This window comes from Esox lucius, chromosome 10 (assembly GCF_011004845.1).
Source record: "Esox lucius isolate fEsoLuc1 chromosome 10, fEsoLuc1.pri, whole genome shotgun sequence".
NCBI lineage: Eukaryota > Metazoa > Chordata > Actinopteri > Esociformes > Esocidae > Esox > Esox lucius.
Genome location: NC_047578.1, coordinates 5,318,027 through 5,335,335, shown reverse-complemented (window position 1 = coordinate 5,335,335; position 17,309 = coordinate 5,318,027). Strand labels below are relative to the sequence as shown.

The 17,309-nt window shown below is 40.7% G+C and overlaps 1 protein-coding gene across 1 annotated transcript; it reads left to right on the top strand.

The window, feature by feature from the left end:
• Positions 1 to 16: 16 nt before the first annotated feature.
• On the top strand, positions 17 to 13,169 carry hepacam2 (HEPACAM family member 2). The gene is made up of 9 exons (XM_010891517.4): positions 17 to 179; positions 3,496 to 3,864; positions 4,148 to 4,432; positions 7,949 to 8,248; positions 10,282 to 10,410; positions 10,672 to 10,693; positions 10,804 to 10,838; positions 11,225 to 11,298; positions 11,532 to 13,169. The coding sequence occupies exons 1-9, from the start codon at positions 113 to 115 to the stop codon at positions 11,664 to 11,666; spliced, it is 1,416 nt and encodes a 471-aa protein (XP_010889819.1). The 5' UTR covers positions 17 to 112; the 3' UTR covers positions 11,667 to 13,169.
• The last annotated feature ends 4,140 nt before the right edge of the window (positions 13,170 to 17,309 follow it).

Below are 17,309 nucleotides of genomic sequence, written 5' to 3'. Positions count from 1 at the left end.
ATGTTGTCCCTACCAGTCCTCCTGCCTCCCCCCCTGCCTCACAGCTCCCTCCCCTACGGTCACCGTCTCGGGGCCAGAGCAGGCAACTTCTCGGAGGATCTAGGATGCAGTAATGGAGCCCCCTGGACGAAGGACGTTTATTGCTCTGTGTTTTTGCGCAGCACTTCTCCCCATGTCAGGTAAGAGGAAAGAGGAAGGGACCTTGTTGTCAGGGACTGCCGGTGGTTGGCGTAGCCGTAACTATGGTCGCCGTGTTTGGGATGCCATTGTGGTGGAAACCCTGAAAAAGGTGGGTCGGAGGTGTTGGGAATTTCAGGTGGAAAAGTTTGTTGACACGGTTATCGACATGACTGTCGTGGTCTTGTCGTGGTCAGGTCGTGGTCAGGTCGTGGTCGGGTCAACATTCACGATTAGTTTGATCATAATTGATTTGATCAGTTAGAATGGAACTCAGATAGTGCCTAAGACTTTGTGTTAACACTAATGCATTAAGCATTTATATCTGTGAATGACCATGTTGGTTTTATGGTGATGTCTTGTGACATAATGTTTATGTAAACATATCTACCTTAATTACACACGATTGTATGATTAACAAAAAAAACTTTTTTTATTTGGTTTTAACACGTCAGTTGTCACGTTGCTACATCAAATGGCAGTTGCTACAGACATTATCTGAATCCTTGGGTTCATGTATGTTTTATTTTTAGATTTTTATGGTCATAAACTAGAGGATTTTAGCACTTGTTATTTATGGCTCAGACAGAAGGCAAAAGAGGAAGAAAGAACAACTGGAAAGAGTTTGTCAATCAGGCCTCGGCGATGCTTCCTCAGAGTCCGTCTGACCAGAGACCAGGGACTGGACCAAACTTGGGTTATGGCGTTTCTGTCACATTGACCTATTTCTTTTCTAATGTCTACCAACCAAATACAAGTTTAACTTTAAGTCCCCGTTATTAGCCAAATAGCTAGTTTTTTACTAATAGAATTGGCAATTACAGGCTGTCTTTCCCTGCTGATGAGAACAGGTAACCAGCCACTCTTACATGAACAGATACACCTACAACCTGATGTCATACAAACACAACGCTTCTGACAATGTGTTCATGATCTCCTGAAAGGTTTTGTTTAATGAAATCAAGCAGCAGTGTTGCTGCTGGTGGCTTTTATTTGGGGTCGACACAAAGGTGTCAATGGGAGGGTGTGTTTGTGTGTGTTTGTGTGTGTTTGTGTGTGTTTGTGTGTGTGTGTGTGAGCAGGAGACAGAGAATTTGCCTGTGACCATATGACAGTTTGACACTTGCTGAGGTTAATAAGGCTTTTTTAATTCTTTATTTAACCATGTGAATTGACTGAGAACAGATCCTCATTTACAGCGACGACGTGGGTGGGTTAAATAGAAAATCGGAAATCTAAAACAATATTAAAACAATGCTTAAGACAATACCCAAAACAACACATTCAAACAATACCAAAGACAATACCTAAAACAACACATTCAAACAATACCAAAGACAATACCTAAAACAACACATTCAAACAATACTAAAGACAACACCTAAAACAATACATTACAACAATACCAAAGACAATACCTAAAACAACACATTCAAACAATACTAAAGACAACACCTAAACAATACATTTGAACAATACCAAAGACAACACCTAAAACAATACATTACAACAATACCACAGCTCTAAGTGATTTTAAGGAGAGCCAACCTACTTTTTGATAGAGTCAGCAATGATGCGCACTTTATGAAATAAGCACGATTGATTGACAGTGAGCACGTCCCTGGTGTCACTGTTTTTTAACGCCACAACAGTACCGGGCCTGTTCAGAGACAGCAGCACCAGGATCCACGCACTTCCATCATGTCCTGTCCAACACGCCTTACCCTGCCTTCTGCTAGGGGAAACACAGCAACCACTAGCAACCACGGCAACCCCACACACACACACATGCACACACACGCACACACTCACGCACATATAACAATACTCCTACTGACTAGCTGCTGTTCAGCTGTTTGTGTTCAGTTTAGAACACAACACCAGACACATTTCCTCTATTGTGATGATCAACAGTGGCAGTCACGGTGTCCAGGCTGAGGGAACAGAACTCACCGTGAGGGATGGGGGGGACGGGGGGGGGGGACAGGGAGGAGAAGGTAGAGGAGGGGGTCACAGGTGTCAGCGTGTCGACCTTTGTACCTGCCTGCTGCCTGACCTGACCTGGTGACACGACACACATCACCACACGCTCCTTCCCCGCTCCTGGAAACCCGAACCCCACCGTTGACAAAGCCTTCACTTTCATTGGATTTGTATGGAGACAACTTTAATAGCACGAAATCCAGTGAGAGTGAATGGTGGTTCACGATCAATGCTCTGTGGGTGTAGCACAAAGGTGGTTGCTTTGCTGCATGTCCGTTGTCATTGTGCAAATTTGTCATGGCAAACGTAAACAGACCACAGTGTACAATGTTAAACTTTTCACACGCTTCACCAAACAGCTTAAGTGTGTTTAGTTTAGGACCTGTTGGTTGTAAAATACAAATTCTGACCGAATTTGCTTGTGGATAAAGTTGATTGAATGACGACATAATTGACCAATGCTAGTCATACCAGGTAAAACATACATAGAGAGCCAAACGGCAGTATTATATATTGACATATCTGACATATCTTGTTTTCATAACGAGTCTGTTTATCTCTGGAAAATAATGTCTTAAAGGTTAATTCCATGATGTGTCGAGAAATGCTTAATGTACTGCATAATTGTATAATTACATAAATGTATTATGACATTTTGTGAGAAGCACAAGTTATACAGCTTCGGAATAAATTAAGAGACAACTGCGCCTTTTTTATTCCTTTTCAAAAAAGTCCAAAAAAAGTGCAGTGGTCTTTTAATATGTACACATACTGTATGTTTAGCACAAATCTTCTGAGTGGGGGGTTGCTCAGACTAGCTTACCTATTCTGCTACCTCATGCTTAGCCTGTAGAGAGGTCTGTACAATCAAAGCAAGACAGGATGCTACATCAATGGCATTTCTCTGACGTGCCTCGTGAACACAGTCAACATCCTGTGTGTAGCTATTCTGTATGTTTAGCACCAGCATCTTTATGTGTAACACATCTACAACACTCTTACCCCCAGACACAAACATGAACTGTGTACTAAACATAACCAGGAAGTACATAGGCAGGGGAACACTATCCTCTGAGACATTTAGGGACTAGGCACATTAAGTCCAGAAACAGATCGCGATTAGGTACATTCATCTCGGCAACATATTGGGAATATCGAAATCAACCCCAGAAACATACAGCCCAATTCATAAAACAAATGTAATTGATTGATTGACAAACCGGAAACACTACAGGAAACATTGCATTTGCTATTATTTGTGCTGTGTGGTACTGTAGGTAGTCTGCCCTCTGAGACTATCTGCTAAAAGCTGACCACTTCTATCCCCCCAATCAGAGGTCTCCTCGGAAGGCGTCCACGTTCCGTCAGTACTCCATGGCGTCAAAGGCAAGTCCCTCCTCCTCTCCATGGATACTCAGTACCGCCTGGATGAGGCTGAGATCCAGGGAAGCTGGTACCAGACCCCGCCCGGCGGGAGCAAGGAGCTCCTGGTGAGCTTCCACACCTTCCACAACCAGAGCGCTAGCGTGGTGGCCTCCATGAGACACAGGGAACGCTTCTCCTTCCGGAGCCCAGACGTCTCGCTGCTGATCCCCAGGCTGGACGAGGCGGCCGAGGGGGAGTACCACCTGGACCTGTCCATCCAGTTCCCCAACAGGAACGACCTCCTCAGCGTGGAGAGGACAGTCCGCGTCACCGTGGACGGTGAGTTGGCGCGGCAAACGCAGCGTCTGTTGCTTGCGGTTCATTAACTGACCGGGCCAATAAAGTCCTATCTGTCTCGCCCACGAGCAGGATAAAAAACAAACAAAAAAAGTTTTTATGGAGAGTCTTCGTGGCTCTTCCAGTGACCACATGAGTCATTTTCTGCCTCGCTGGATCAATCCAGTTCCCGAGTATTGACACAAACTCAAGCAAATGTTTCATGCAGCTCCCTGTTCCTCTCATCATTAGTATTTACAACGTGCCCCGTCTCATCCTCCTCTAGTACCAGTGTCCACCCCCGTTATTGAGAAGAATCCGTCTTCCACCGTCGTCGAGGACAAGGAGAACGTGACCTGGACCTGCTCGGTGAAGAACGGTACCAGGGTCCGGTACCAGTGGCTGAGGAACAGCGTGCCCCTGGACGCCAGCGATCGTCATCGGTTCTCCCAGGACAACTCCACTCTGACCATATGCCCGGTGAGGAAGGAGGACATCGGCCAGTACCACTGCCTGGCCCGGAACCACATCAGCCAGAGACGGAGCCAGACAATGGACCTCAGTGTCTTCTGTGAGTAGTAGTTTGAGGCTGTGTTCACACAGGCAGCCTTGTTCTGATCTCTTTTTCAAATTGGTCACATCTGATGTTTTCAAATCAGATAGCTCCCAGAGCTGATCTAGCTGGTCACAAGAAAAATATGTGTGAATTGCACTGCCTGTCTAAAAGCCGACTAATTATACGACAAATGTTAAGGGAGAATAAGGATGCCTGTCAGCATTTGAACTCATAGAACTCGGGAAATTGGAAGAATCCCCTGAAGTATCAGCGGTGAGAACATCTAAAAAGACAACTTTGTAAATTGGTTTGACATTTTTCCTGCAGCCACAGTAACTGTAGTAATGCTAACACTAACTCCATAAAAGCCATCTCATTTTTACATTCATTGTCCAGCAGGTGTCTAAAAGCCTTAATTCTAATACTTTATCAAATACTTTATTAGCTATGATGAAGTTACTCACTATAAGATTAATTACGCAGGCATTTTCTTTAATGATCATGCCTGAAATGTCTCATGTACATGCGTATTCAGACCCGTTGCTATGACACTCCAAACTGAGCTCAGACACATCCTGTGTCCTTTGACCATCCTTCACTGGAGACCTCCTTTTACAAATTCAATTGATCTGACATGATTTAGAAAGGCACGCACGTGTCCGTAAGGTCTCATACTTCACAGTGCACTGCAGAGCAAAAATCCAACTTGAAGTCCAAGGACCAAATGTCCCATAGATCTGGGAAAGGTTATAAGAAATGACTAAAGCATTGAACATTACCAGTTGCACAGTGGTCTCCATCATTGTGAAATGGAAGAAGTTTGATATCACCAAGACTCTTCTTGGAGCTGGCCATTTGGCCAAACTAAATAACAGGGCAAGATGGGCCTTGGTCGGGGAGGTGACCTAGAACCTGGATTCATCTTGCAGCTTGACAACAACCCAAAGCACGTAGCCAAGACTGTCCAGAAGTGCCTTCAGGGCAAGCCGGTCAACGTCCTCGAGTGGCCCTGCCTGGATTTGAACCCTTTTTGAACATCCGTGTGGAGACCTGAAGGTCACAGTTCACAGACACTCCCCATCCAATCGGGGAAGAATCTAGGAGAAGAATGTAAGAAAGTGCCCAAACCTTGCTGTGCAAAGCTGGTAGAGGCAAAGCCAAGAAGACTCAATGCTGTGATCGCTCCAAAACCCACTTATATAAAGTACTGAATAAAGGGTCTTAATACTTGTACATGAGATATTTCAGTTTTTATTTTATTTTAATATATTATTTTGTCATCATGGGGTATTGTGGGTACAATCAAGGCAAAATAATTGAATCACAAATTAAGTGAATATACATACATATACTGTAAGAGCCCAGGGTATTTTATCAACCAAACTTCCCTATTTTTCTCCACAAGTGTGAAGACTCACATTGGCTTGGCCCTTATGATTAATCACACCATTTAAATACGGAAAACACAGGAGAGTTCTGGGAATTCTGACAACGGCATTTGCATAGCCGTCCATGTCTGACAGAGGTCCACTGTTTAGAAGCAATACTATCATGCCATTACCAGCGGTTTCACCTCCCTCGCTTTGTTGGGTTAAGGAAAGAAGGCGTGGCCCGTTTGGATGTCAGACCGTGTCGCAGGATCTTGTTGACATAGGACAGGTTGGCCTGCTCTGCAACTTAACATCCTGATGCGCAACACACGTTGTCCTCCAACAGGATACATATTATAATAAATGCATGTCAACTTTGCCCCAACAGTAGATTTGGCGCGTTCTGTCCTTTGCTGTTGACTATCATTAGGCGCAACTTGTACAATTAAAAATGTACTTACAATTAATGTGCCGTATTTGGTTGGTTTCATGTTCGAACACAGTGGGAGTATGGACATGTTACCAGATGTGAGCCACTGTTGTGTACACTTGTTATGTTTAGATGACAAAAGACCATCTGTTTATCCGTACACAGGAAGTCACGTTCATTCAAAGCAGCAGTGATTAGCCAATGGGCTTACGGTACTGGGATGTGTATTGCTGGTTGGGATGTTTGTAAAGCAGAAGTACGACCGGACGTTTTTTTGGGATGGAGTGAGATGAGATTGAGTTTTTACGATAACGTGTATGAAGACCAAGTCTATAACATCATGAACAATAGACTATCAAATGCTGCAATAAATAATTGAATTACTCTCTCCCTTGACGACGCAATCATTATTTCAACCAATATATGAAACGGCTGATTTGTAACAGTATGAAGCCTTACGACCTAAAGTGCCTTAAGAGACCACTGCACCTTTTTCTTTCCTTTCCAAAAAAGTTGAATAGTAAAGCTTTGAGCGAGGAACAGAAGCGTTCAATTTGCAGTGGTCTCTTAATGTTTTCCAGAGCTGTATGTTATAATACAGGACGAGGTTGTTATTGTCACCTCACAAGACGACCTTGTGCAGAATGTTATCCTCTCTGGTTTAGTTGCGGTCATTCCATCTATTTTCATTAGCAGGTGGCTACGTTTTTATCATTACTTCTGTTATGCTAGTTGCAGTCATACCATCTATTTTCATAAGCAGATGGCTACGTTTCTATCATTACTTCTGTTATGCTAATTGTTCTAAATACAGATCATACAGGTATTTTTTTCCACTCATAAATGTATCATACAGCTTAATTAAATGGTTAGATAGTCCCATTGCATATGCCAAGATACCCTATTCTAAAAAGCACTTCCCCTAATCATTTCAGTATCATTTACTGTGGTTATTTTTGATGATTTATGATCTCACATCCACAAATGTAACATGAAAGCTAATGTGAAGACAACATTGGTTAGTTGATACTTCTGGCAATGGAGGCACACCATTTTAATGTCAGCTTTATGTTCCCTAAATGTGACGGGAATCTCACAGTGCCATAAGCTAGAACATGAATGCATGTGCCATATGGCGTTGCTTCAGGCAAACACTACTACACAGAAATTAAAATAACAAACATGAAGAAACTGTCACCTGTTCGGCTACAGGAAGTCAGGAGACCTGGAGCTCAGACATCTTGACACAGTTGTAACTAAATCCACATTTAATCCTTGTAACAGTGAAACAACTATATGCCAAAACATGCCTTTCAATGGGACAAAATGTTTGTTCAGTTTATTCTATTCGGATTTATTGACATTAAAACCGTCTTTATCGTTCAAAGAATCGCGGCTCATCACAATCACAAATAATGTTTGAAGTCAATCATAATCGTAATCGCCTTTCACTAAATACAGTGCATTTACACCTAACCAGCACAATACTTTGTGTAAAGGTGCTGCTAGTAGTAAAGGTATGGCCAGAACACGATTTCCTTTACATTTTTGTACAAGCTAATGAGATGACAGGATAGGAGTAGTAAGAGTTTATCCTATACATTAATGTACAGTAATTGACATTTGTGATAATATATTAATCCATCTAGATGTCGGTAGACTGAGAGTTATTTTGCATTGTATCGCGCTCCCGTAGATTTGTGACAGTATCACCCATTTGGTATCTCCCAGACGGTCCCTACAACCTGGCTGTGAGATCTGACCACGGCTTGCGTACTGGGGAGGTCTTCACGGTGAATCCTGGCGAGCTGGTGTTCTTCCATTGCCAGGCCGACTCCAACCCTCCCAACAGCTTTATCTGGATCTCCAAGACCAAAAACACCACAGAGGTCATCGCCGTCGGACAGCGTCTGGAGGTCACGTCCTACAAGCTCGCCCAGGCGGAGGAGTTCCTTTGTAGGGCCTTCAACAATGTGACCCAGAAGCAGGACGAGACCCAGTTCACCATGGTAGTCGCCAGCCTGGGGACGGGTGAGTACAGCAAGGCTGGGCTGCTGGCCTGGGGTTCTGGTCTGGGGTTCTGGCCAGGCGCTCTAGCCTGGCATTCTGGCCTGGCGTTCTGGCCTGGGGTTCTGAGGAGCGCTGTAGGGAATGAGAACCCCCACAAAAAACATCAACAGTTTATACAGTATGACCCACTATAAATGTGAGCAGTACGCTTGCGGAACAGAGCCATAGCATAGACAGTTGAATGACCAAAACAATGTGAATCATAAATATTGTGTTTCTCCTCAGTTGCTAGGTGCAGGTCATACTGGTCTGTATAAAAGTCCACTGACTCCATCGAAAGTAAACAGAGGATAATAACAGCTGGTCTCACAGTTGACCGTGTTTTACTGCATGTGTAGAGTTTCTATGAGTAGGTGGTTTCACTCTGTGAATGGAAAAACATGCACACAATCTTGGCTGCCTGAAGAAAACGATACTGTAAATAAAGACTGAAAATAAATACACTCTCCACCAGATCACATCTATGACCTCAAAATAGCATATACTATGTAATTTGCATTTGCATTCAGTACCAAACTACGATACATACAGTGGGGAGAACAAGTATTTGATTTTGCAGGTTTTCCTAGTTACAAAGCATGTAGAGGTCTGTAATTTATATCATAGGTACACTTCAACTGTGAGAGACGAAATCCAGAAAAGAGACAAAAAACCAGAAATCACATTGTACGACTTTTGAATTTAATTAATTTGCATTTTATTGCATTTTATTGCATGAAATAAGTATTTGATCACCTACCAACCAGTAAGAATTCCGGGTCTCACAGACATGTTAGCCCTCCTGTTGTCCACTCATTACCTGTATTAACTGCACCTGTTTGAACTCGTTATCTGTAGTGTTTGGCACTTTGTCATGAGCATAAAAATTATATGTACAATGTCTCACAGAGTTTTCATTGATATGCACATATTTAATTAATATACAGATATACTTCATACAGTAGGACCCAAAATGGAAACCTATGGAATTTGTTTGTAGACTACAAGAAATTTAGATTTATTCCAATTAATTACAAAAGCATGAGTAATGTTGCTAAGGTAATTATAAAACTAGGGGGAAGTATCCTTTCCAGGTCCAACAAAGATAGCTTTTTCAATAAAATGATCTACTGTATCGAATGCCTTTGACAGGTCAACCAACAAAGCAAAAAAGCTTAATTCCTCATCCAAGGCTTTGAAAATATAATTACAACAGTATAGTTGGTGAAATAGTACTGTGCCCAGGTCTAAAACCTGACTGAAATATGTTCAAAATGCTATTTTAGGGTTAGAGATTAAAAGTTATAAACCAGGGAAACTGACAATGAAAATAAAAATTTGAATTGCAAAATCTTTGACATTCATAGAGAAGGTCTCTATGTACTTCCCATTGTGGTATGTACTGTATGATATCACCATCGAGGGCATCAGCAGTTAAAAAGTAGTTTGGCATTCATACGGATATAGTCACGATCATAACAGTGTTGATACATTACAAAATATAACAATGCAGTGCGTCTTGGGTGAGCTTACAGACCAGGGAGGCCGAGCGTACAACCAGCCGAGTTCACGGGAAGTGAAAGCTCTGTGGTCAGACAAGCACACTGAGTAACCCTTGCAATACTAAACTAAACTCTGGTCTAGAAATTAATCTACAGGTGGATAAACGCAACAGATAACTCGGACCACAACATAACATTTGGAATTATTTTGGAGGTGCACAGACAGTTGATAGATGTGACTGTTAGCTGGAATAGAAGTGTGTCTGTGATGGCCAATACGCTGTTCCTCCAATGTAACACACAAGATCCAGAGAACCAGTTTTATAAAGTAGAAGGCTGTTGATCCCAATGAACCTCATCCCCAGGGTCAGATAAACTTTTATAAATTGATTTTACTGCTTGCTCAGTTTTGTCTGCGTAGTGTCTCATTGTCATAATTCAGCATTAAAACATCCTTGTTTAAAAATGTAAAACAGTATTTAATTCTCAAAGTAGTGTTTTTCCCTTTTTTAGGGAAGGAGAAATATTTCCAGGACAGCAGTTCATTTTCTCCTCTGGCAGGCATCATCCTCACCTCTCTGTTCGTCATCGTTGGCTGCATATTGCTGGTCTACTTCAGAAAGACCTGTCATCCTAAGAGAGGTGATATGTTACGATTATCTTTAGCAGCAAATGTGAACCTCAGAAGATAGGCCAATATGAACACTGCTGATGTCACTGTAGACAGTTGATGTTGAAATGTGTTCATCGCACAGTTGACATAAATCTCCCATCAACGTTTTGACAAACCAAACCTGGATCCAGGTACAAAAAAAACAACCAAATAATCTAGAAGAAAATACCAAAAGTCCTAAAACATCACCAAAATGCGTTATATTAATTACATCTTTATTTCTCCTACAGTTCTCATGAACATCTATAACAGGTCAGAAAGCGATTGATTATGCATTTTTAAAAGAAAACAGCAAACTGTTTAGGTAACCTACACACGGTACCTTGGGTTTTCATTACATTTCATTTGCCTGTCTTTTATAGACCTTTGACAGAACAGAAGCGCCCAAACCGTTCAGGTAAGTTTCCTCTCTGCACCTGTAATGTTGACTTTAAACCCTTGCATTCCTGCCTGTCGTCAAGCTGCTATGTTTACACAACCCTGGTCCAACAATACTCCTCATAAACCGTCTACTGACATATAACAATTACAGATAATGATACGTGTTTGCCCTCTGCAGGCTATTAGCCCAGTAGTTGGTTGCTAATCCCTTCAAGTTTCAGCTGGGTCCAACTGGGTTTTGCTGGACTCAATCTTATAAACATTTTTGTTCGAGGAGTATTCTGTTTTCCCTGAACTTAAGTGGCGAAACAGCCGACTACGATCAAGAAACGGGAAGTGAATAAAAAGAGAACTGAAACTTGGCAGGTGACAATATCAACTACCAGAACATTCTATTTACAGGTCACGAGGATGCAACTGAAGACTTTGGCATCTATGAGTTTGTCTCTATACCTGGGAAAATGGAATCTACACAGGTCAGTTGTATGTCTTGCAGCAATACAGCTTTTTGAAATAGTAAGACATTTGCCAACGTTATAGCCAGTGGTGTATCGGTAAACAAAACTGGATAAGCTACTAGTTAGAAAAAAAAAAGGCAAAACTTGCAAGGCTTTTGAGGCATTGGTCCACAAATGACAGGTACATTTCAAGATCACAGAATTAGCTATTATAAATGTCCCTGAATGTGTTGTGTACTTTCATTTCTCAGGCGTCAAGCAGATCTCTGGCTCACAGAGAGTCGGTCCAGGATTTGCATACCACCATCTATGACGTTATCAGACACATCCCTGAAACTCCCACGCTGGCCACCCAGGGTCTGCTAGTGAGGCACGGCGAGGCCTGATCACCGGACCAGAGTTCTAAACACCCTCTCCCGCCCAAATGGAATCCTGTTTAAAATACATAGCTCTACTTTTGACCGGAGACCCATGAATACGTACCTTCACCAAAGTCCCAAGCACTTCTCTGAAATCCCATGGACATTGTTCATCAATGAATGAAGCCAAAGAGCTTTGATGTGTGAATAACATATACCCTTTTGTTTTGATGACTCTAACGGTATATGATTTATATGTCTCTGAGAGTGAGGTTGTTGTTGGATGTATTGCGAGTACAGTGGTTCCAATGCTTCGTTTTTCAATGTTTTATTCAGAAGCAACAGGATATAGGTTACATACCGTTACAAGCCAAGTTATGGGTTGCTTTTTACAACATCAACTGGAAACTAAGTAGCAACAGTACTTATCTTTATATTTTGATGCTTACATTCATGAAAGGGCCAAAGTAATGACCCTTGCATGTACCCGAGATTCCACAGAGTCTAACAAATCAATCAATCAATCAAATTTACCCATTTGAACCAAACTCTAAGGGGTGGCCAGTCCTCTTCTGGCCATCACGTGTATATCGGTCACCGAGGTGTGCATGGATATAGAGAGCAAAAGAAGTCTACCCGTGGAAAGCTGCAGGATATAGACAGCAAGTGACATTATTGGCTTCTTTAATTTGAAAAACTGAAAAAACTAAGTAGATAACCAAAACTGCAGGTAAGGAGAGAAATAAGCTAAATCCCAGACGAATGTACGTACAATCAAAGAAGGTTCCCCCACTCCCCTCCCAGGGAGTCATGACCCCATATCCCACCCAGTGCCTTCCCTCTGTCACCTGTTACCTGTTACCCCACAATCCCCTCGATCCATGCTTCCCATTGCATCTAGCTGCCCCATTACCCTCCCCACCTCCCTCCCCATCTCCCTCCCCACACCGCCAGCTGAAAATCGCTCCAGAGGGTGTTGAATTTTGGAATTTCAATTTGGAATTTTAAATCTTATGAGATTTTCTTTTAAAGTACAGGAAAAATGTAGCACTGTTCCCACGTCCTACTTATTATTTTGAAATATTTATTTAAAGGACAACTTTCTGTCTTGAAAATTATTTTATTTTAAATTTGTATTTATATTCAATGTGCTTTTTTCTGAGGCTTCTGATAGGGTGCAAGAATATTAATATGAATTAATGATCACATTGCACATCAAAAAAAATATCGATTTGTTGTTTAACATTAGTTTGAAACAGATTAATGCAACATCTCTTCTCCAATGCACTGCAATTGTTTCATCTTATTTTCTATGCACAGTATTTCTGTTTTATTTAATTAAAGTCCAACGTATTTCCATTTAAACAACTGGTAGTTCTTTTCTCAATATAGTATTTTATTTCATGTTAACATCTGTCAAAAGCACTCCACTGAAGTGTAAAAGGATGGATCCCCAGTGCTGTTGTCACCCTACAGAGTATTGTACAGTTTCCATTACCGATGTCCATTTTGTATTTGAATAAAGATTTATTACAATGTAATAAGTCTAAGAGAGAGAAGCTTTTATTCATCATGAACTAATTGTAAACGCTTTCTGCATTTCCTCTCATAAGTTTTTTAATGTATCACTAGGGGAGGGGCTGAGATGTGTCTGGATCTTTTGTAAAAGGTTATTGTTCCTTTTGGAGGTGAATGCAGCTTTATTTAGATGTGCAGGCAGCTGCTATCAAAGGTTGTCCTTCATGCTGGTGGTGAATGCAGCTCTATTTAGTTGTGATACTGGTCTTGTCTGGTCTGGCTGGGGCGCGGGGGAGACAGAAGGAGGGTTCACTGTGTGGCACTGAGCCATCCACCTGCTTCTGCTGATTCCAAGTCACGAATGGTCTGTGAGAGAGAGAGTTTGTGTGTTGGTGTGATTGAGAAAAAGATACAGATCTTAATTTAGATTCATGACTCGGATGAAAGCATACTAGCTGTGTCCTTTGGTTCAATGAGATTGTCCTAATGTCTGAGTCCTTAACTTGCGTAGAAAAGTGAATACCATGGATCATTTATACATTTGTTTTGAAGCTTTAAGATATATGCAGGTATACAGACATTCTTTAAAATTATAAAATATATACAGTGGATATAAAAAGTTAGAACTTTTTCCACCTAATGTGACCTATAACATGAACAATTCAATTGAAAAACAAACTAAAATCTTTGAGAAAAAAAACCCTCACAATAACCTGGTTGCAGAAGTGAACATATTCTAAAACTAATACTTAGTTGAAGCACCTTTTGATTTTATTACAGCATTCAATCTTTTTGGGTAGGAGTCCATTAGCATGGCACATCTTGATGTGGCAATATTTGCCCACTCTTCTTTGCAAAAGCACTCCAAATCTGTCAGATCGCAAGGACATCTCCTGTGCACAGCCCTCTTCAGATCACCCCACAGATGTCCAATTGGATTCAGGTCTGGGCTCTGGCGGAGCCATTTCAAAATGTTAATCTTCTTCTGGTGAAGCCATGCTTTTGTGGATTTGAATGTGTGCTTTGGGTCGTTGTCGTGTTGAAAGGTGAACTTCCTCTTCAGCCTTCTAATGGATGCCTGAAGGTTCTGTTCCAAAATTGCCTGGTATTTGGAACTGTTCATAATTCTCTCCACCCTGACTAAAGCCCTGGTTCCAGCTGAAGAAAAACAGCCCCAAAGCATGATGCTGCCACCACCATGCTTCACTGTGGGTATGGTGTTCTTTGGGTGATGGGCAGTGTTGTTTTTGCGCCAAACATACCTTTTGGATTTATAGCAAAAAAGTTCAACCTTGGTTTCATCAGACCATAACCACAGGTGGTTTTGGGGGACTTGATGTTTGTTTTTGCAAACTTCAGTTGGGCTTGGATGTTTTTCTTTGTAAGAAAAGGCTTCCGTCTTGCCATCCTACCCCATAGCCCATTCATATGAAGATTTTTGTCACATGTAGCACACAGCCAGTATTTGCCAGAAATTCCTGCAGTTGCTTTAATGTTGCTGTAGGCTTCTTGGAAGCCTCCCTGACTAGTTTTCTTCTCGTTTTTTCATAACTTTTGGAGGGACGTCCAGTTCTTCGTAATGTCTTTTTTGTGCCATATTTTCTCCACTTGATGATGATTGTCTCACTGTTTTCCATCGTATATCTAATGCTTTGGAAATTCTTTTGTACCCTTCTCCTGACTGATATCTTTCAACAACAAGATCCCTCTGATGCTTTGGAAGCTCTCGGCGGACCATGGCTTTTGCTCTGAAATGCAACTAAGAAAATGTCAGGAAAATTCTACTAGAACAGCTGAACTTTATTTGTGAGTAATCAGAGTCACTTTAAATGATGGCAGGTGTGTAATGACTACTATTTAACATGCGTTTTAATGTGATTGGTTAATTCTGAACACAGCCACACCCCCAGTTATTTTAACATTTTCCATCCTTGAAGATTTCAGTTTGTTTTTCAATTGAATTGTTCACATTACAGGTCACATTAAAAGTGGAAAAAGTTCTGACATGATTTATCTTTGTCTTATTCTTTTACATCACAAAAACCTGACATTTTAAAAGGGGTGTGTATACTTTTTATATCCACTGCACATGGCAAACACTATTTTATTAAGCTTGTTTTGAGGTGTATACACTATATATGAAAGACATAAGCAAAATATAACATAATACAAATAACGCATGTCATGGGTTTGTTGCTTCAACCGATGTCAGTTGTCCATGAGTCCACTGAGTTCAAACGATGTAAGTATTACTTTGTAGCTCAGGTAATTTGGTCCTGCAATACAACAGAATTCTCTAGTACACCGAGGTTTACGGTAGAATACTATACCACATGCAATTGGATTCCTCAATCATGTAGGGCTTACTACATAGTTTTGTGGAACACTAGAATGCTACACACTGGAGTATTCCTCAGACATCTAGCCCTTACAATAGAACTTTGCAGTAAAGTGTGTCGAATGCAATAATACACACCATATTCATGTTCTAATTCTTACTTGGATATGCATCATTCATTACCTTCCTTGATAGCCCATTTTGTGCCACCTTTGGCTGAAGAACTTACATGGCAAGTATAGATGATACATGATACAGTATAGATGATACACGATACAGTATAGATGATACATGATACAGTATAGATGATACACGATACAGTATAGATGACATATGATACAGTATAGATGATAGATGTTACATGATACAGTATAGATGATAGATGTTACATGATACAGTATAGATGACATATGATACAGTATAGATGATAGATGTTACATGATACAGTATAGATGACATATGATACAGTATAGATGACATATGATACAGTATAGATGATAGATGATACAGTATAGATGATAGATGATACAGTATAGATGATAGATGTTACATGATACAGTATAGATGACATATGATACAGTATAGATGACATATGATACAGTATAGATGATAGATGTTACATGATACAATATAGATGATATATGATACAGTATAGATGACATATGATACAGTATAGATGATAGATGTTACATGATACAATATAGATGTTACATGATACAGTATAGATGATACATGATACAGTATAGATAATATATGCATGCAAAATTCTAAATAATCTAATTAATCCAACAACATTGCAAGTATGTCAGTTTGTGACATGCATGTTAAAATTAGTTATGGGTTCTTTGTGAAATAAAAACTTTTTTCGAAGAACTTTGGAAACTGAATAGATTACATCTTACAGACTTATTATATTGTCTGCTATCACTTAATAAAAACAACTAAAACTTCTCAATTCAACAGAACCTTTTGTGAATGCTAAGGACGATGACATGAGCAAACCAATCAGCAGTCTATACCTATTTTTTCTCATATTTAAACACACAATTTAATTCATACCCAATCAAATATCATATTGCCGTTACACATCATCAATACTGAGCCACGTTCAGAGCAAAAGCACGAGTTCCTTCTTTGTTATAGAAGTGCATGTGAGGATTTTAAGCAGGACCATAAGTAATGGGCAGAATGTTAACTTAATACATTCTGCTTGTAATAGATCCTATTTTATGATGTCACCTCCAAGTAGGCAGCATTTGTCTCTGTGTGTGTTTTACGGGAGGATCCACTCAATACAACTAAATGACAAACAACCCAGGAGCCTGGAGGGAGTTCTCTCCTTCATTTGACTTGGAAATAGTCAGAGGTGTCATTAAGCAGGAGGAAGAACTGGACTTGGCCGCTCCATGTGTTGTGAGAGCAGGCTGTGTTCTACCACATACTCTTGTTTGATGCTTAAAATAAAAAGCATCAGGTGGGGTAAATTCGGTTGCTTCAGTTGTGTAATCTGAGTCAATTTATTAATGCCTTAATTTTTTGACAAAACATGTCGAATATTCTTCACTTACAGAGAAGTTGCGCCCTATTGCCACCTATTGTTTTCCGGTGAGATTGCAAGAGATACTTTGATGTAAAACTTACACAATTGGTTTGCAATTGGATTAAATAAAATAAATGTCTCACGAAAAGGAAAGGGCACACTTTTCACAGAAATATAAATATAAAAACAGGGAAATGTAGGCAAAAATCGCTCTCACCTCAATCGTCGAACTACACATCCCATGTCTAAAGAGGAATAATCACGTGATCGATAA